The sequence below is a fragment of the Columba livia genome, chromosome Z (genome assembly GCF_036013475.1).
Source record: "Columba livia isolate bColLiv1 breed racing homer chromosome Z, bColLiv1.pat.W.v2, whole genome shotgun sequence".
NCBI classification, from domain to species: Eukaryota; Metazoa; Chordata; class Aves; order Columbiformes; family Columbidae; genus Columba; species Columba livia.
The window spans coordinates 29815267-29837424 of record NC_088642.1 but is presented as its reverse complement, the minus strand read 5'-3'; the positions used below and the strand labels follow the sequence as shown (position 1 = coordinate 29837424).

Sequence of the window (22158 nt, the reverse complement as noted above, 5' to 3'; positions counted from 1 at the left end):
ATGTTGCAAAAATAATTGCAAAGGGACAGATAGATATCAGAGGTTAGCAGTGGAAAGGTAATGGTAAAAATTGTAACAATAACACTTATGATTTAAACATGTGATGCTAATCTGAATCAAAATCAAAACTGCAAGAACAGGTGAAGGGAAACTTCTTGTGGTAGCCCATATCTTGGCCTGTGATTTAAAAGTGGCTCATGTTTACAGAAAGTTTGACATCAAAACAGAAATTTCACATCTCTGGAGCTGAATTGAAAGTAATGGGGAAACATGTGCCTACACAGCAGAACCAAGTCAGAACTGTATATAACAATTGTAAGAAGAGATCGAGATTCCTAATGCTGGATGTGAAACAAAGGGAGCTAGAACAAGCTCTTTCACATAAGGTAACTAAAGGAGATTTAATTCCAAGATTACAAAATCAGAACCCTCCACAAACACAAGCAGATCTGCCTAAAGAACTGCTTTTACCATACCAGCCCCGAAAACAAAACAGTTTAGTGCTTAACATTAACCACGCTTATCTTCACTATCAGAGAAAGACATTTTTATTATAAGACTGAGAAATACTTAGAAATGGCCTACAAAACCAAAATATACCTTAATTTTACCTCTATATAGACACATAAACACAGAACACATGTAGGCATGTCTGAGAAAGAACTCTAAGAGATATTGACAACATTTATTGGATTCTGATCCCTTACCTGGACAAGATGGATGAGGGTGGTTAAAATTGCACATCGTAGCATATTGTGCTCCTCACTCTGTTTCCAAAGGAGTGGTAAATACTGAATCAAACAGTCTACATATGGTCGTATCTGAAGTTCAGAACACAAATTCACTTCTTAATGTATGAAACAAGGCCATTCATTTATCCCAAGCATAACTTCTGAAATATTTAAGACCTGCTTTTGCCACAGTAAAAATAAAGATTTTGCTTTGATTTACTCCTCTTTCCTCTTCCTAAAACACCATTTTCCACACTCTGTGACTGAAGTCACTTCTGACTGCACAGTGGTTTGAGAAGAACATTATTACCTATAGTAAAATTTGTGCATGGCAATGAGGCTTAGGTAGAAAACAGAACACAAACAATACTTTATTTGATAGCCATAGATATTTTCATATTAATATATGCTTCACTTAGACAGGAGTCCTAAACAACAGCATTCTTTAAGATCACCAGAAGCAGTCCCATGAAAAAAAAAATAATGCTGAATAACCTCCAAAGTTACCCATGCTTTGAGCAGGGGTTGGACCACATAACGTCCAGAAGTTCATCCCAACCTAATTTTTTTCTGTGATGCTCTACAATAACAAAAAGTTAAGCTGTTTGTCTTCAAAATTATTTAATTAGGAATTAACCTAAACAGACTTAAACATTCTTTCTCAAATTGTTTTTTCTGTTTCTTCTCTAGCTGATCTAAAATTCAGGGAAATCTGCTGTTGTGTTGACTTTTCTTACAGCAGACAATTAGGAAAGCTACATTTGGCTCTCAGACAGGATTACTTGTGGAAAGAGGAGATAAAACCATGCATTATTTCTGTGCTTAATAAAGCAATGCTGCAAAAAAACCTGACACAATATCAATCAACAGTTCATTTTCGAATTCTGCAAAAGCATCTTCAATTTCTTTACGTTCTAGCTGAAGAATAACACTAAGAAGAAAGCACTAAAAATATATGTGAACTTCAAACTCTTCATGCAGTTAGGAGAGTGCTGTATAGGCAATTGTAACCCCTATCAGTGAAGATAAGATTACAAATTTAACTGCAGAGTCCCTGCGAGTGTGAAGCATTTTGACTCCCAAAATGTCTCTTAATATGTAAGATTTAATAAAATACTAGTTTAGATATAAGATGAGACAACTAGATTTGAAAGTGAAAATTAAAAAAAGAAAACTGAAAGAAATGCATTAAGATAAGCAGTAAAAGTCTTCCTGTACTCTAAAAGATGAGTCGATACAAAAAAATATATGGTAAATAAAGAAAAGCAGTAACTGAGCAAGAACATGTTACAAAAAAGATAAATGAGAACTGGAAAAGAACAAGAGAACCAAGGAATGCAAATAATGCAAGCATTGACCATAACAATAACTAGTCTATTAATCAATTATATTTTCCACTATTTTTATGTAAAGCAAAAAGTCATCCTCTGTATTTGAAGTAGAAAGTTAGCACTGAAGTCTGTAAAAAAAATACCTGCATATTCACTCTTTCAATCACACAAGACAGAACGTGAAGTACATGCATTTTGGTGTCACACTGTGTTACTTCCTGAAGCAGCTGAAAGAGCAGTGTAAACATGGGTTCTAGATACTGAAATAAAAATAAATAAGTACAGATTAGACCATTAAAAATACAACTGGTGACATGAATTGGTGATTTTTGCATACTCCTACCACTCTAAGACATCTGTGAACTTTGAAAGACAATTGCAAAGTATGCAAAATGTTACTTTTTCATTGGGAAAAAGGCACGCTAGCCAATCACACTAACCAACCACTGTCTAAAACAAGATAAAAATATTTAGAGAGACTCTTTAATAAAACTATTCAAATGTTATCCAGTTTGAACATAAGCCATTCTCATGTTTGGGCAAGTATAAACATGACTTCACAGATAAAACATTATAAAGCTGAAGGGCATCTCTCCAGAAGGAGCACTTTGTTAGGGTCAAAGCTAAGGTAGGCTCTTCCAGCTTTTGGGTCACAGATGAAATTTAGATACTGAACAGTGTAGATGCACTCTGCATTTTTGTTTTGTTCATTCACAAGAGAGCTGTAATTAACAAAGAAGTCATAATCAAACGAGAAGAAAAAAGCACCTGCTATGTTTCAGTGATTAAAATAAATGTTGTATGTTTAGCTTAACATTTCATTGTTTACTTAATGACAATAGTAATGACCACTGTAAAGAATGCAAATGTAGGAGACCAAGACAGTTTACGTTTTTAAGGTGCTATTTTAATCACACACTTATATTTAATATTTTTGTGAAACAGTAGATTGAAAAGTACTGTGTGAAACAGGCATACTGGAAAGTCACGTTGGTGAGCAGACTTGTTGAAGACAGAATGCATATTGTCATAGCATGAAGAAATTTAGCGTCTGGTAAAATATATATTTATGCAGAGAATGAGAGTACTACACCCAATGCTAGGAAGTTGTAATAGTCATAATAGCAACACATTTTTAATTGCCTGTCTGTGTATTGTACAACACCAACCTTAGCAGCAACAGTATGAGTCTTTACATGTTTTGGCCTATGAAAACTGAAAAAAAAACCCAAGAAACACACACACACTAATTACTAAATACTGTGGTTTGAAATGAAACTGGACATTTTTTCCTTCTTTCCTCTATAGATCTATCTGCTCATCAGAATATGTTCATATAAATGGTCTTACCGGTAGGAACTGGTCAGTTCTGAACTCAAAGTCATCTACAGGTAAATAACCATTAAGAAAAAATAATACAGACTGTAGAGGGATACAAGACTCAAATAAGCAAATATTCCATGGATATTAATTCTTCATGTTATAATGTTTGTGTAAGTTTAAAGTTGTTTATTTTCCAGTAACTCTGAATTGAGAGCTAATCAAACATCTTTGTCCATAAAAGGATATCTAACTTCAGTGTCGTAGCTGTCTCAATACGGACCTGAAAGAAGAAAAGTCAAGATGTATCTATCACACATATGTCCAGTAAGCCTGTTGTTTATCAATATAATATCTGACAATATCAAAGCAGTTGCTGTTTTGGCAATTGAATCATTCTGTGTGTTCTGTCACCCTCTAAGAAATGTAGTTAGTTCAACACAAACATTTTCATTTCAGTATCCTTTACAGTTTATTTGGCATTGCTAAAGTGGTACCACCTGGAGAAATTTCTCAGGTAAAACCTTCATGAAGGTCAAGAAAGAATTAAACAAGAAAGTAGCCTGTGAGAAAAACTCTTGCAACAGAGAAGGAGTTTAACTTGGGATTATCTCATGGCTTGCTGTCACTCACAAAGCACAGATTCAAATATAGTCAAGAAGCTGGCATGTTCTTCCCTGGTAGATGTTCAGATGCTCCAAAAGTGTCAACCAAAAACAGTCACGAGATCGACACAGAAACACATCCTGCTCTGCTAAAGCTGTCTGGAATCACTGAAAAAACTGTTATGACTGCCATAACAGAGTAGCTCTATCAGTTGGCTGCTAAGTCTGTTTAAAAATTTAAAAAAGTAAAAATAAAAAGAAAGGAAGAAACAATCACAAAAACAGCTTCTTAATTCAACCTTGCCTGCTGGTCTACGGAAATCGTAGCTTAAAACCACAGAGTTGTACTCAACCAGCTTAGCAACAAACGCTGTTAGCACATAACTATTGTTGATGCTAAAATAATACTGTATACTGCAGGGACTAGTCACAGAATAACGATGTTTGATCTACACAAACTGTTCATTTGTTTATAAATTATTTCTCTCCAGACCCTTCACAATTTCTTCTTACAAAAGACAGACTGTCACTATTGTCATTCATTTTCGCACTGACGTAATCACCTAGTGATTATCTTAAGGGCTTGTTTTATGTCTTTGACCTTATTGTTCAACATGTCAACAACTAAATACCCCCACAGCTTCCCAACAGATTCTCTCTTGCAAAACAACAGACTGCAAGGTGTGAAGTTCTCAATCAAATTTACATAAGGTATGGTATTTCTGTTTCAGCTGTGTTTACAGAACATCACTCATTTATACTTACCACTAAGTCCTGGTCTTGAAGCAAGTTACGAATTGCCTCATATAACATAGGTCTCAAGTCTGATTTGAATTTTACAGAAATCCACTGCCCAATCAGCCAAATTACTCTTCGACGTATTGGTTTATATCTTTAAAAGTGGGGAAAAAAAAAATGTACTCATTAACTCATCATATTTGCCGTTGTAGAACACTTTGATGAAAAAGAAAACTAAGAATCACAAGGAAAACATTATTCCCCAATAGAAGATGTAGTTTGTCAAGACCAATATTAGAACTTTAATGAAGAATTTTTTTCATCAAAATTCTTTACTAGAAGGCTCAGGATACACCAACTTAGTCAGAAAAAGGTAACTTTCATCTTAAATGACTGAATCTTGAAGATCCCAGTAGAGATACAGTTTATTCTGCACATAGCACACCGATAAACTAAACTAAAAATAAATCTTAGATTTATTACCGCCACCATGGAGTCTACTGTGATCACCATACTTTCCAGCAATTTCATTGATATTCCTTTTAAGCTAAAAATTTTAGGTCTAATACTACTTGAAAATGCAAACTTAAGTACTGCATTACAGCAACTGCCACAGTATTTTGTGTCATCAGTCTAAGACTATTCTCAGAAAGAACGGACATTACCTAATCTTGCACCACTACTGCAATAAAGGTACAAAACAAACAGCTTTTGAGTCAATACAAAGAAGTAAGAACCAGAAAGGCAACGAGCTGGATTACCTAACATAATGATTAAGAAAAGCATTCCATAGAGCTGCTGTTTTTCTCAACTGATTATAAAAGCTGATGGGCAAAAGCAGCTCAAATTTAAATGTTTAACTTGCACACATATAAAGTTAGGCAAGATGAACCCCATCCACACAATTTCACATAAATCATTTTGCTTTGTTATCCTAAACGTATTTTTCGTTTTATGAACTTCTGTCATGTAAGCCATTAAGACAGCAATTTAAACTGAAGCTATCAAGGCTTCTGTATATTTAATAAATGTGATAAACATTCCGATAACCATGAGATAGTTAACAAAGCACAACTTCAGGGAACGTGAAAGTTGTGGAAGTTGCATGTATACAGCAGTTCATCAGACTGGAACATAAAGTTAATGAGGAATAACAATTCAGTTTTGCTTGAGATTTACTGAGTCGCAGTGAAGCATGAACCAGCCATGCTGAAACACAACTTACACAACATGTTGCCTTACTAACATGTCCTTCTATTTATTCTAGAAGCTGTGATGATACAACTTCTATGCTTAGAAAGCTCGTGCCCAATACATAATCTTGCAAAAATCAGAATATTAAAAAAGAGGTTTGTTTTGAGATTGGCGTTGGATAGTTTTCAAACAACTATCACATAAAGAAAAGTTTTAAATTACACGACATAAGTCTCCTGATACAAAGGATTTTCAACTTTGGTGACATCTGTTGTACAATTCATACATCCTACATGTATCTTTATAATTCTTTCTCCCTGGTAGAGAAAAAGATAGTGTGCTTTTGGGTTGTTGGTTTTGTTTGTTTGTTTGTTTTTTGGGGGGATGGTGCTTGGGTTTTGGTGTTACTGTTTGTTCATAGGTGCTAATCTTTGAGGTCCTACCTTTTCTACATTCACTCCTGGGAAAAGCTCACCTCTTAGAACACCATTAGTTTTTACAGTAAGAGCATACACTAAGTATAAGCAGATGGAGCCTGCTGGACATAAAGATTTCATGGGAAAAGTGACCATATTCCAAAATAAGGCAGCAATAGTCATAGGACAGTAGCTTTACGTGGTCTGTACAGCATTCAGACATTCAAGTCCAAAGTATCTCACTTGATACCAAAGTATTAAGTGTGACATTGATACTCTCTCTCAGCAGGAAAAGTTTTTTTAAGATTGAATTATTGTGAGAGATTGTATTCAGTAAAGTATTTTCATATTATGGAAAAGTTTCTCCTTACTTCGTACAAAACCAGATACCATGGCAAGTGATAAATTTTGCAATGCAGTGTTTCTAAATATCTTTAAGAATATTTTTTCATTAATCCTATATTTCTCCTACTGCTATGGCCACAGCTGACAGTCTCACTATCAACAGACAATGAAACATTCAAAGAAAACAAAACAAACTCTACAGTCACTGCTGACAAGGCATAGGCTTGTGCTCCCAGACGTGAACCAATTTGTGAACAAGTATGCTAATCACCATGGGACATTCTTCAGGACAGCAGATCATGCCTTCCAATTTGCTTTATCTCAATGGTATATATATTCCTGAAGCTGTCGTTAAAGCAGCACTCCAATCAAACTACTAGCACAGTCTCCCTTATTGCCATGGTGGTCTCCAGCACTGCTGACAGTAGAAGCAGCTGAAGCAAATGAAGCTTCAAACTTTCAGATGACTCCTACTGCAAGCTACTGTCCCCACAGGAATTTCATCAAAAATGCCAACCAAATGGTTAGATCAAGTGTCTTCCCTAGTGTAAACACAACCATATCAATTGTAGAAGACTTTCCTCAGTTTTACTTAATCCTATATGGGTGGATGGTATAAAAATGCCAAAGCTACAAATACTGTGGCAGTTTTATTCAGAAATCAATGCTGAGGAGGTACAACAACAAAAAAAAAGGATCAATCATATATACGAGATCTCTCATTTTTTCCTGCTCTTCTGTCATTTAACCTGTTAGAGTACTTGGCCACTGGTAAAAGCAAGATGAAGTTGAGATCATGCCAAAAAGAAAAAAAACAAAAAAAACAACGTAATGAGAAAAAGGTAAACAACTGTGGCACTTACTCAGTGACTCTGAAGTAAGGTTAGATATCCAAAAGTAAAGAATTCATTTTTAAGAAGTATATTATAAGGCAAAGAAGCATTTCAGTATTTTTAAGTGCACCAGGATCTTACACTCTACCTTAAATTGAACTGTATTTGTAAAGAAAGTGTCTGTAATTGGCATTTGGAAAAGATGGCCATTATGGAAAATCATTTACAATTTATAGTAGCTCCTAAGGGTATTAGCAAACAAATTAGTATATATTTCAGTTAACAATTATGTGTGGTAAGATTAATGGCAAATACAAAGAAAAGGAATAGTAAAATTCTTCAAAGGCCATTAGGGTCACTGGCAATTACTCATAGGAAAAACAGGAAATACTTATTCAGAGCCAAAGGATGACTGAGAACTCATCAGATAAGGATTAGCACATACAATGGCAGTCACTGTCCTTCCCCTGAGGAAGTGTGACAGTTTCAGGAACAGGGAGGAACACTCTTCTAGGCAGTTGTAGACATGGACTGAGACGCCAAAAGCATCTTTCAAAATATCCTATGACATCCACTAACCAAAACAAATGTTTTCATGTGAAGGCCACCCAAGTGAAGGGAACCTTGGTGAGAAAGGAAACCCCCAGCAGATGGGCCATGTAATACTTTTGATGTAGAACCAGCCTGTAATCATTCACACTTTACAAGACAACACAAATCCTCACTTCCTCACTTAATTGCTGGCAAAATCAACAGAAGAACACTACAGAGGGCATGTATTGAAACTAGCGGAGAAGAACAAATCACTGTTTAGGCTGAGCTACAGTTTTACAGAGATTTCCACTGACTGCAGTTAGCCTTTGCTGCCTGAAGGCCTCTGGGGTCTCAGAAGGCCTACGTATCTCTCTTTAAGTGAGCAAAGGTGGCTGTCCTGAGAAAGATTAGTCAACTCAAATACTTGCAGGAGGACAGACTCATTATTTTTACACAACGCTGGTAGTATCTGCCACACAGTAATTCAAACATAAACAGAAAATTTCATGAACGCTATCACTTCTGTGACTGTATCAGCTATCAATATTTATTTCATAACACTGCTCATTTATTGGATACATTTAAATTTTTCAAGTCTGCAATTACTTGACACTATATGTTAAAAGATTTGTATCAACAGTTCATATTTAAACAAAGGTATAACAAACTAAGGTGTTTACCTGTTGTGAGAAACCTGTAGTTCTGCTAACAGTTGATTCTTAAACCACTGATCAAAATCCACACTGTCAAATAGTTCATACGCAGCCAGTCCAACTGCATTAAACACTGGGAAAAATATATATTTATGCTTATTGTTTGCTTAAATACGAAATGATTTTAGTATTAAATAATCAGACTGATTTAAGTTTCTAAAAACATTTTGGATAACCTGAACGTAATAGAGAAAACAAAATTAAGCACAACTTTCTGAAGAAAGGTATTATCAGACCATGGTAAAGCTAACTCTGGAAGAATGTTTAGTAAAAGAAAGATATTACAGAATAAAGTCCAAAGACATAAGACTGATGAAGATCTTATTGTGACATCAGGAATTGTTCCGTTAGAGGTCTTAGTCAACTCTTCTCCTTTGCCATAAAATCTCCTTACTTGTACAATGGACAGAGTATCTCCGTGGGAGCCCTGTACCTCACTTATTTGCAGAAAGGAAAGGAAAGGACAGTAAGGGAGACTGTCTGGCTAAGGGTTTGTTTCACAAAAAAGGTGAAAAAAGCACCATTTTTTTATATAAGTGTTTTGAAAATAATGACATCAAGTGCAAGGAGAAATAGGATTTAGGTCTTACTCTCCCCGTGTCTTAAAAAACATCTTGCAAATTCATCCTGCAATTTTTAAGAAGTCAAGCACATACACAAAAGCAGCTCTGTTATTTTAAAAGTAAAGCAAAATTTAATTTACCAGCATCTTTAATCAGTATAGCACTGGTATCTTCCATGTTGGTAGGTCCTACAAGACAACATTAAAACAAAGAAAAAAATGTAACTAAAACAAAGAACTAAAGCAATTTGGGACTAAGTATGCTATGAAATAAGACTGCCTCACTATTTTTGTTTTATTCACAAGTCCAGTTATTTCAGTTTCCATATTTTTTCAGGGAACATATGTAATTAAGTCTCAACTATAATCAAGTCTCTGCTTTCATGCTCTATTTTTGATGGACTTCTTTGGGACTGAACAGTTTTAACAGCAGCACGGCAGGCAGAAGCATACATTTTAAACCAACAGACTCAAAACTCACAAATTGCTGAAGACTATTGACAATGTGGCACTATTTCCAACAGTTCCTATACACTTTACATATGTGTACTTGTGTACTTAACACTTTATAAGTAAGATTTTTCCAAAATCTTAAGAATTAATAAATAGTTAATACCATGTAGTATTATTTCAACAGAAGGAAAAAAAAAAAAAAAAAAAGAAGGCAAGCATACATGTATCTTTGATCATGGAATTATTAACTTCCATAACTCTTGGAAAAAACAAAGTAACTGTTAACCCTGTTGTAAGGATACTTTTACCACTCCCAGGACTACAGCAGAGCAAGGCATCCTGAAACTTAGGTGCACAAAGAGATTCTGGAGGTGAAGTCAGAAATCACCCTCGGAATATGAGTATTTATTTCTATTTCTAATAGAAAGTAATGATCCAGTCTAATAAGGACAAATATAAAATGTTTTAAGTCAGGTGACATACAATGCGGGGAAACAACTAAACCCAAAATGACAGGAAAAACAAAGCAGTAGTTACTACTCGTTATCTTCCATGGCCACTATAAAAATCAGTTTGAGGATGAAGAAAACCTGAATCATTCCTCAGTCTATGAAGACTTCAGTCATCTGAGGAATGGACACCTCTGCTGTGAGGACAGGCTGAGGGAGTTGGGGTTGTTCAGCCTTGGAGAACAGAAGGCTCTGGGGAGACCTTATTGCAGCCTTTTAGCCTGTTGTGATAGCACGAGGGGAAATCGTTTTAAACTCAAAGAGAGGAGATTCAAGCTAGACATGAGGAAGAAATTTTTTACCATGAGGGTGGTGAAACACTGGCACAGGTTGCCCAGAGAGGTGGTAGATGCCCCATGCCTGGAGACATTCCAGGCCAGGCTGGATGGGGCTTTAACCAACTTGATCTATTTGAAGATGTCCCTGCTCATTGCAGGGGGATTGGACTAGATGACCTTTGAAGGTCCCTTCCAACCCAAACTATTCCATGATTCGAACAGAAAAACACAAAATTTGCAAATCTTCGTATTTGGAAAGCCCTCTACAGTCTCCAAAATGAGGGCATAACTTGAACTTTTTCTTTTGAAGGTTTGTTGTTTTTTTTCCAAAGATTTTTGCAAAGATATGGCAGAATTACCATAGACTGCCTTGCAACATTTGATCAGAAAGTTCCCAGTAAAAAGCAACCTACAGAACTTAATTAATCAATTTATTGTCAACTATTCTCAAGAAAGCCTCATACCTCACACAAGTAGAAAAGCCCTAATCTTTGCCAGTCATCTAAAAGAGTTACAATGAAAAGGAAATAATCCTTAGGATTTTCTTTTCATATATATACATTGCATTTCCTTTATGGTAGCTTTAAAAATAATTTTAAAATATTAACACATTCTTTCAAAAATGCATAATGAATGTACTATATATAATTAGATATCACAAAGTTTAACAGTTGACAAAAGTGAATGTAAAGAATTCTACATTTTACAGCTCCTTTGTTTGTTAAAGAACTTACCTTGTAGACTGTGAACCATTTCTAACAGCACAGGGCTAAGAGTCTGATTATATTCATGGAAAATATCAATAAAAAGAACTTCCGTGCATGGCTGAAAAAAATAAAACATCTGGTTTAGAATCCATCAAAATAAAGGCTATTATTATACATTTTATGCTGAAATTTTAAGTGCTGAATATCTTGTATTGAAGATCATTTATAGCAAAATTCATATCATATGAAATACCACTCTTCTTATTATACAGTATGCTTAACTTTTGCAAGATTTTGACAGCTGTATCTTATACCAGCCAGTTCTGCAGTAGAAGAACAATGGATCTGGGGAGTGACACAGCTGGTGTTGAGGAGACAGTGACCACGCTGTAGGTATGTCACAATTTCTTTTTGGATTAGCTCTAGTTGAGTCATCTGGACTGAATAACCAGTTGCACTTGGAACACACTAGAAGAACAGGGTTGGGTTTTTCAGTTTAAAATGAAAGTAACTCAGTAAATAAACTCTGAGATCTCTCTGCAAAGCAAATCCCAGCAGTGATAACTGGGAGATTCAATACAACAAAGCACATTTTTTATCTGAACTAAAATGCTAATGTAGATGCATCTGAAACTTTCTTCATTCATGTCTACTAACAAAGTCGTAAGTGATAATACAAGTTACCAGTTCAAAGAATAAGCTATTGCTAGGTTTAATAACCATCAGATACTACACAATACAAATGCTGAAGCAGACTCCTTTTACCTCCCTCCTCGAACATGAAGTGCATAGTTTCCAGTGTATTTCAGCATGCTTGAACATTGATAAATTAACAAAGTTTATACTAATTTTAATGAATTTTTTTAACTAAAGATTCTTTTGAAAAGCATGAGCTTATCTTTCTACCATCATCTCTCTTGGCTACAAGACTATCAAGAAATGCATCCAGAAACACTGAATGGTTTTTTTTCCAAAGTGTAACACTTACTCTGAGGCTGTACTTCCAAGAATCTCCTCCTGTCTCTTCTACCGCTATGATTTCACAAAAAAAAAAAAAAAAAGAAAGAAAGAAAAGTATTATTTCAACTACAGTTCAAATAAAGTTTAGTAGGCAGATATTTGAATATCACAGACTACTGAGAAATTTCTCATCAGGAAAATCATCTCTAGAAGGAATATTTGGAATATTTGTCCATGTAAAAGACTTCAGAAAACAGCCAGTATTGCAAGTAGACAATTTACAGAGGCAATGTGGATATGAAACTCCAGTATCTAAATAAACTGCAGCCAACTATACAACACGTTTCTTACAGAAGCTTTCTGGATCCTCTTCCCACATCATTAGTTCTTCCTTTGTCAACAGGAAATAATGACTGACTAATCTCCTACATATTTCCGTTAGTGTTGGATATGTGAAAAATGCTGTCTTAATCTTGTGTGCTTCGAGAGTTTCAGGACTACTATCTGAAATTAAAAAAAATTTCAAGTTACAATTAAGTGTCTTAATGATCAAAAATTGATAGGTAATAAATGCTTATTCTCAGAAAAAAACTGACTACTGGTTTTAGTCAATTACAGCAAACATCCCAGTTTATCAAAGCAAGGAAAGCTGTATCAAACCATTTGATGAAATAATCAACAAAACTTCACGCTCCTTGTGGATTCAAAATTACTTTAGCAAGTCAGTGTCTATATATATTAATATTTCAACCATCAAAATAAGAATTACTAATATAGAGACAGAAGTGTATATTATTAACTATTAAAGCATTAAGCGCTCCAGAAGAATGTCTTAAAGGAGTTTTACTGTTGAGAATAACTAGAAAATTGTCTTTCAAGATATAAAAATGTTTATGGTAAATAGCAGCAGTACCTTCAATGTTTTTGGATGGCTTGTAAGCATAATTTTTTACAATCATCTTAATGAGATTCATGCACTGTACAATAAACCGCTCAAATACAATTCCTTCACCAGCCTCTGTGAATACATAGCTTACAGCAAACTCCAATGACCTCTGAATCAAAGGGGTGAATGAAAAGGGATGTTGATCCAGGAAGTCCAAAAGCTAAAAATTAAGGAAGCAGAAGAGCAAGAAAGATATATTAAATGACTTTTTATGCAAGTCTTTTATTAAATGCTTTCATAAACTAGTTCTCAGAAACAAGTGCTAATTTACATAAAATAATAGAAAACTGCATGCAGACAGTAAATTAGGAACAGATCAGTATCGATGCCTAATGAAGCATTATTTTGCCCTGAAATTTTTGACTCAAGTTTTTTTGTTGTTTTTTTTTTTTCACATTTTCAACAAGAGCAGCTTGCTAGCAACATAGTATATAAATCATATCAGCCACACTTAAAACTCTGAATGTTTTAGCACATAATTCATCCCTCCTAGAACTATTCTAAGTAAAAGAGGCATGCGGGGAAAAAAAAGAAAAAATTGTTTTTCTCCCCCTCCACTGCAGTACAGCACTTTCTTCTTCAGCTTAGCTCTTCCAACTAGTGGTCTAGAATGCACTGGTCAGCTCCTTTAATGTACTCCACTACTTCAAAAGTGCTTAAGCCTAAATTCTTGTACCTGAATTTCTACAGGTGCTAGATTATTAAATAGTGTATTTTCTCTTCAAGTCTATAAAAAAGAAGCATATGCCTCACATGCTTTACTTGTTAGTTCAAAGTAGGAAGTACTATGATAAACACTAAGAATGTTGCGTCAGAGCACCTCCAGCTCAATTTTGGTGAATCTGGCTGATGCTTCCCACTTCTGACTATTAGGCTGAATATTTAAATAAGATCCATGGCCCCAAAATAGGATGTGAAAACAATGAGAATTCTGTAGGTTTTATATCTTTTAAAAAACAGCAAGTGAAAATGCTAAAATTACTTTCTGAAATTTATGCAATTAATGGTTGCACAGAATTAGGTGACAACCTCAAATACATAATACAAAAGTCACAGAGGGTAAAGGAGTTTTTTGTCAATTTTCTGTCAATGAACCAAAAGTGGCTAGTCATTCCATAGAACAGGGCCTTAGAAACAGCAATCTAACTGCTTGTAAAAGATAGGATGAAAAGTTTGTATCTTCTTTATTCACTAATGCTGATACCAATGTTTTAGCAAACCTGCAATTCTCTTATGAGCAAAATCTTAGCTAAATAATTTATTTATGGAATTCATTTAATTTTGTTTGAGCTAAGGAAATGTATTCTTCACTCCTACAACTTACATCAGCATTTGTAAACAGACCCCTTTTTCTTAAAAATAATCTCAAATATATTTCATAACAAAGAAGTTTTAAGTTACAGTACCTTCTACCTCTTTAAAAGATCTGAAAGCTATTGGATTTAAGGAACACACACATCTGAATGGGGACTTCTGCTCCAGAGCAGTAAACTATTCAGTAACTGAATGGAGAATTTACTTACCACTTTAGTGAACAGAATTATAGTCTTTTCTAGACGATCTCTGCATACGTTTTCTGCTCTTACACTTCTACCTGGTAAATTAGATATTTAACAAATATCATTTTTTTCAGACTTTCATTTTCTTTCAGGATAGCTAAGTTTTTTTAAAAAATAACACTGAAGGACAACTTGTTCTATATATAGTTCAGGGATTATGGCAGCCAGAAAAAAGTTCTATGGCAGAATAAATTAGAAGTCAAATTCAAGGTAAGAAGTTCTGGGGGAGGCAGAAATTAGCTATTTCAGCTGCAGTGGGATTCACTGTAACTGATCAGAATAAAACAATAAAGACATTACTGTTAACTCAATGACAAAAGACAGTTAAAATAATGCCAGAAAATGCTAGCAAAGGCAAGAAGTAAAAAAGCATTGAAAAGATGAAAATGTCCTTTTATTAAAACTATGGTATATCCTTACTGCATAACACTACATGCTTTTCTAGAAAGTCCACCTTAAAAAACAATTGATTATGGACACGGGAAAACATTCTCAACTTACAAAAACCAGATAAAAGTTTTTACTAAAAAAAAAAAAAAAGCCATAATTAAGGCACACAGGCAAAAACCATGACATAATACATGTAAACACTAATCTTCTAAGGTAGTTGTTCCTGCTTTGCAAAACAACTTATTGATTAGAAAAGTGGAAATGCAAAGCTTCAACTTGGTTCTTATCTTAGAACATTCCAAATCCACAGACCTTATGTTCTAGGAGGTCACAATAACCACCAAGCTTCGGAATGTGTCAGCTTTCAATTCAGTTTCTTAACGCTAGGCAATTATCTAGCCAAAAACTGAAAAAGGGCCAGAAAGAGCACAACTATAATAGAGTAGAATGGGCAAACAGGTGCATGGAAAGAAACCTGTATTTTAGAAGCGCAAAAAGGGTATTCTATTTTGGAATTGAACACAGTGACTGTTTTAATTGAGATGGAACACCTCTGATCATCTCCTTTTCCCTTGCTTCAGGTAAAATCCCTGCAAATGCACTAACACCTGCCAACTACACTTACATTTCTTGTGACTGTGTTAACCTGTGGTTGCCCATCCCAGACTACTACTCTTTCAGTTAAAAAGAATATAGAGGTAAATGTGATCTTTATTTCCCATTTGACAAAAACACATGGCAAACTCCAGGAAAAACAGAAAACTCTCCTAAACAAGAAAACTCAAGATGATTTGGTTTTTTCCTAGCATCTACATATTTTAATATGGATACTTTGTCAATCCATGGTTTGAGATGAGTATTTTTTTACATGGGCATTATCACACAAAGTATAATTTTGGTGGGATTTTAATCTGTTGACATAAATCAGCATTTTAAATGAAGCCATTTCAGACAGTTCAGCAGCATTTAAAGTAAAAGCTTCGGACTTAAAAAAAAACCTCACATATAAATGATTAATGATGATGCACTAAACATTATTGTGCCTTCATCCAGCTTCTAATATTTAATAACCAATACAAGAAAAAATATTCAGATACTTACTACACTCCAGAAACTGTTTTAGACGTTCAAACACTGCATTTAGAAAACCCTGAAAAATATAAATGTGCCTTTAAAATATTAAGTTTATTTTGCACTATATTATGCAGCTTATGGCCCAGATGGGCTTACTATTCACTGGATAAAGAACCGGCCGGATCACTGGGCCCAAAGAGTTATGAAAGAAGCCAAATCCAGTTGGCAGCCAGTCGTGACTGGTGCACCCCAGGGTTCAGTATTGGGGCCAGTTCTGTTTAATCTCTTTATCAATGATTTGGATGAGGGGAGTGAGTGCACCCTTAATAGGTTTGCTGATGATACCAAGTTGGGTGGGAGTGTTGATCTGCTGGAGGGTGGGAAGGCCACACAGAGGGATCTGGACCAGCTGAATGGTTGGGCTGAGGCCAATTGTATGAGGTTTAACAAGGCCAAGTGCCGGGTCCTGCACTTAGGTCACAGCAACTCCAGGCAGCACTACAGGCTTGGGCAAGAGTGGCTGGAAAGCTGCCTGGCAGAGAGGGATCTGAGGGTGTTGATGGACGGTGGCTGAACATGAGCCAGTGTGTGTGCCCAGGTGGCCAAAAAGGCCAAGAGCATCCTGGCTTGTATCAGGAATAGTGTAGCCAGCAGGACTAGGAGAGTGATTGGGCCACTGTACTTGGTGCTGCTGAGGCTCCACCTTAAATCCTGTGTTCAGTTTTGGGCCCCTCATCATAAGAAAGACATTGAGGAGCTGGAGAGAGTGCAGAGAAGGCCAGTGAGGCTGTTGGGAGGTCTGGAGCACAGGTCTGACGAGGAGCGGGTTAGGGAACTGGGGCTGTTTAGCCTGAAGAAAAGGAGGCTGATGGGAGACCTTATCACTGTCTACAACTACCTAAAGTGAGGTTCTAGCATGGGGGGTGTTGGTCTGTTCTCCCAAGTAACAAGTGAAAGGACAAGAGGAAATGGCCACAAGTTGTGCCAGGGAAGGTTCAGATCAGACATTAGGAAAATTTCTTCACAGAAGGGGTTGTCAGGCATTGGAACGGGCTGCCCAGGGAAGTGGTGAAGTCATCATCCCTGGAGGTGTTTGAAAGACGTGTACATGAGGTTCTTAGGGACATTGTTTAGTGCTAGAATTAGGTTATGGTTGGACTCAATGATCTTTAAGACCTCTTCCAACTAAAATGATTCCATGAGCAGAAAGCTGAGTCAAACTCAGTTCAGATGTGCTACTACCTCAGAGTCTAAGAAGGAGATAGACTGTTGGGACCGTGCTCTGGCCTCCCTGAGACAGGAATGGCCACCAGTAAAAACACAAGATCAAAGGAGTCCTGTATCCTCCCCCTGCCAAACTGCAGACAGCAGCTCAAGGGAAAGGAGTGAATGGCCGCAAATCCACACTCAGGCTGCCAGGTGAAACCCACCTCATCCTCCTAGGTGTCTCTGTACAACAGGTATGAGGCTCTGGATGTAGAAGGCCACAATGGATGAGGAAAATGAAGGTACATCTACACCACAAGTATTGACAGAATCAGAAAGGCATATCCCCTGTATTACAACCACCTCCATGATGAAGAAAAGATGGGTTGTAGTTGTAGGTGACTCCCTTCTGAGGGGAACAGAGGACCCAAACAGACCCTTCTCTTAGGGAAGCCTGCTGCCTTCGTGGGGCCCTGGTTAAGGACATCACCAGGAAACTTCTCAGACTGGTACAGCCCTCAGCCTACCACCCATTACTAAAATAGGGGAGATTCAGGCTAGACATGAGGAAAATATTCTTTACAATGATGGTGGTGAGACACAATGGAACAGGTTGCCTGGATTGGCGATAGATTCCTCATCCCTGGAAACATTCAAGGCCAGGCTGGATGGGGCTCTGCACAACTTGATCTAGTTGAAGATGTTCCTCTGAATGGCAGGAGGGTGGGACTAGATGACTTTTGAAGGTCCCTTCAAACTCAAACTGTTCTATGATTCTATTATCACCTTATATTTTTTAACTGAACCAATTGATTCTTCTCGGACAAGGCAGCTCGCAGACTGCATAGATGATCCAAACCAAACTTAGTACGACACCAACAGCACAGAGGCTCTAAAAGGTGGTGGTATAGGTAAATATAGATGCATGCTTTACAATCTGCTTATCCATTTCTTTCATGTTCTCAAAGTCCTAGTTTAGGATGTAGGTCATAGGTACCCAATTCCTCCAGCAAAGCACTGTTTGGGATTAAGGGAGATGCTTGCATTCCCTTCTTCTCTTCCCACTTCTCTCAACACCCAGGTGGGCTGCATACCACAGGTTTTCAATTTGATCAGACAAATTCTATCCATACAATTTGACAAGACAAAGATGCCATCGGATTCATCATTAAAAGAAAACACCATCTTCAAATGATGGGGGACAGCTCACGTAAGACAACTTCCAGTAGGCATCAGGGGTGTCACTATCATGTGACATGTAAACTGGAAGGGGTACCTTTTGTTTTTTTTAACATCATGCCATTGTTTAGGTTCAATCTAGGATCTGACAGTTCTTAAATGATGGGAGGACAAGTCTGAGAATGTGTTCCTTGATCTTACTTCACATGACACAAATGTGTGCCATTCAATGATTTTTAAATGTAGCTCTAGCAATACCTGCAATCACCATAGAAATTTCTAATCTAGAACCAGAAATGGAGATATATTACTTACCATCACCTCTGAACTCCAATGAGGTTCTACAAACCCATGGACTGTCAGTTTACGAAGCACTAGGAATAAAGAAGTTACTTGTGTAGATAGTTCTCAGCCCCTGTTCCAACAGATTTCAGATCATGATTACAGTTACAGTTGCTATGCCTTTCTTCTATTTCTCTGTATTAAAAAATGCACTTAATTTTGGGCCTTTGGATTCCTCAGCCATACCTAACGTGAACCTAATCTTGTTGAAATTACTTAAAAATACATCATGTGTAAAATAATTACAAGAATTCCAAGAATTACTGAATCTTCACAAGGAATTCTGAAAAAGCTGTAAGTATTCAACCTCTGAAAGGTTCTGCAGCAGAGAAAGGGCCAAGTACAGTCAACTATGGCCCACACATCATCTTTTAACTTTCTCAGATTTATCACTGCCAATAACCCAGAGAAGCCACACACTGCACCTTCTGAAACAAAACTGGTATCATGTACATTGCAAGCACGGCACACAAACCTTCCAGCTCTTCAAATCAGCAAAGTACAGTAAGGCTATATATTCATTCTACAGAAAAATACTCAAGCATAACCTTAAATCCAAACTGACTACTAAGGTTATCTCTTCATTGAACACAAGATACACTTAACACAACAAAATAACTCAGTTAAATGCCTAAAGATAGCAAAATGTAAAGCACATAAAAAAGCATCTTGTTGTGCCCTCCTCTTTCCCATCTCCTACACTATGACTTCTTAAAACATGCATATCAGAATGGTACATACTGAGAAATAAAGAATACCTTCTCCCCCTTCTGCCTTCCCGGGGACAGCTGAACACTTGCCTGCTGGTGGGAAGCTGTGAATGAATTTTGTATTTTGCTTTGCTTGTATGTGCAGCTTTTGCTTTTCTTATTAAACTGTCTTTACAGTTACACACAACTCTTCCCATTTTTTTATTCCAAGTCTTGCCCCATCCCACCAAGGGAGAATGAGTGAGTGGCTGTGTGGTACCTATTTGCCAGTTGGTGTTAAACTACAACATGTTCCTAATATGCACAGCTTTGTCAGAAAATGGTAACTCTTGACCAAAGAAGTCTTAATTGTTCATTGTGAAGAAACTTATTTGATCCCTTGTATTGAACATCATTCTATATTATTACCTTTCAATGACAACAAAGTTCTTTCTAGTGAATTTGTGGCTGCAGCTTCATCCCCTGCACAAATTTGCTGAAGGAATGTATCAGTATGATGATTCCACAAGGAAAACGCAAAGCTATAAATACCTGATGCAAGCTGCAAAAGGAAGAAAGACCAACAATGTATTTGTTTTCCTGAATTTGGCTATAGCACAACAAATTCCTAAATTTTAAAGGCCAATTTAGACTGTACAATTACTTAATACATGTTCTTGCATATCACAGGACGCAGTGTTTCACTCACTTTTTTGTTGTACTGAGTCATACTGATCCAAAGATATTTTCCAGAAAAATACACTGGCTTAATTTGAAGATGTTATGATAGACTCACCTGCTTCCCTGACAACTTGGTCTATGACTCTGCCACTTTCAAAATAACTACTTAGGCCTCCTTATCTGATTTTCATTAAATACAGCCACAGATCTATAATACAGTACAAGGCCTCAAAAAGCTATCACCTCTCCTCATCACCTCCTCTCCCACAAGACTCGAACTATTTGTCTTATAGCATAGTTAATATCGAAATGCACTTACTGTACGTGCCTATCTCTAACAAAAACAGTGTTGAACAATGCCTGTGCTGAAACTTTATTTTGTAAATAGCTGCAAATCCTGACTTTTTGCCTCAAATTATTTAAAATATAAAATGACAAATAGTTTCTAATCAGCTAGCACTAAACAAATCTCAGACTTAATTCACATTACAGTTTCCAAACAGTGCTTACCTGATAAAGATATCTGAAATATAAACAGAAGATAAAGAATTTCTCACTCAGTTGTGGTAGCACTTGACAGCTTTATAGTTAAGGAAGAAACTGCATTCAGTCTGTTACACATTACATCAGTGGAGTTTAAAGCACATATGAGCTGTTTATTTGGTTGCTTTGACTGAGTAAGAGTCTGACAATAGAAACTCCTGATAATTATTCAATGATGTGTTCGTGGATTTGCAAAAACACATCACTGAATAATCACCAAGAATTTCCACCTACTTATGTTTTGGGGGTTGACTTTGGATATTAAGGGGATGTCTCTTTTAAATAGAAAGTACTAATACTAACCATACTAGCAAACAGACCAACTCAGATGAGGAAAAAAAAGAAGCAAAAATAGCCCTAATAGTAGGATATATTCTGGATAACCTCACTTATTTGTAATCAGATCACTGTACCTTAGTGCTGAAAGAATTTAAAACAATATCTGCTTTATTAAAAATTGGAGAGGACAGAACCACAAAAACACACACTGTTCATTAGGAGGACCCACCACGTTTTTACCTTTGAAGTCATTCAGCCAGCAATTATAATTTGTATTACTGCAGGACCTAAAGACCTAATCATGGGGCTAGGCTGCCTTAAATTCCTCTAGCCAGTAAAATAGGTAAAGCGCACTCATGGCAGTAAATACATACCCAAGCTAAAGAAAAAATATGGAATACCTTCATAAAGCAAAACTGTTCATGATAAATAGTAACAGTAAAAGCAAAGATGGCAGACTTGTTTCAATAGTGGATTTCATAGGCTGCCACTGATTCCTATTTAGGAACATATTTCAAATATTCAGTCATCTTCAATGCAGCAAAAAACTCAGAATCATAAAAATTCTCATTGAAGTTCAACAAGGTGACTAAACTGAATGGTGTGTATCCAGTAATGGAGAAGGTACCCAAAATCTTATTGTACTTCATGGTAGGACTGCAAAGAAAAGTGGTTATAGTTTAAGACAGTGAAGTTGTGCAGAACTTCACAATTTCAGACAAAAATTAGTTATTCAGATAAACTATAAAAACATAACAGCATTCTTGCAAAACCAGGGCCAGGAAGCAATAGGAAGACTTGAAAGCTTAATGTCAAATGAATTAGGGGAAAAAAAGGTAACAGATATTTTCATTGACTTGCAGTCATTCATTATATCACTTATCCAATATGTGCAATATGCTGCTGCAGAAAAAAAAAAAAATCAGGTTTTAACACAGGTTTTAACACATGCAATTACTTTATTCCTGAAAGTAGCAGTAGATTTTTATTAGATGGAAAAATTAAACTCACTAGTTTTACTTCCAGGAACCACCATTGTAA

General features: G+C 36.2%; 1 protein-coding gene across 1 annotated transcript in view; it reads right to left on the bottom strand.

The window, feature by feature from the left end:
- The window catches only part of IPO11 (importin 11), a 96750-nt gene that overhangs the window by 51123 nt on the left and 23469 nt on the right, over positions 1 to 22158 (bottom strand). Inside the window, exons 8-22 of the mRNA XM_065045266.1 lie at positions 20044 to 20176; positions 18899 to 18957; positions 16226 to 16274; positions 14699 to 14769; positions 13143 to 13335; positions 12581 to 12733; positions 12258 to 12301; positions 11297 to 11387; positions 9464 to 9511; positions 8728 to 8833; positions 4753 to 4879; positions 3632 to 3665; positions 3413 to 3453; positions 2206 to 2322; positions 708 to 821 (exon numbers count right to left, since the gene is read on the bottom strand). Of these exons, the coding sequence (XP_064901338.1) occupies positions 708 to 821; positions 2206 to 2322; positions 3413 to 3453; positions 3632 to 3665; positions 4753 to 4879; positions 8728 to 8833; positions 9464 to 9511; positions 11297 to 11387; positions 12258 to 12301; positions 12581 to 12733; positions 13143 to 13335; positions 14699 to 14769; positions 16226 to 16274; positions 18899 to 18957; positions 20044 to 20176 (1380 nt within the window). The remainder of the gene's footprint in view (positions 1 to 707; positions 822 to 2205; positions 2323 to 3412; positions 3454 to 3631; positions 3666 to 4752; positions 4880 to 8727; positions 8834 to 9463; positions 9512 to 11296; positions 11388 to 12257; positions 12302 to 12580; positions 12734 to 13142; positions 13336 to 14698; positions 14770 to 16225; positions 16275 to 18898; positions 18958 to 20043; positions 20177 to 22158) is intronic.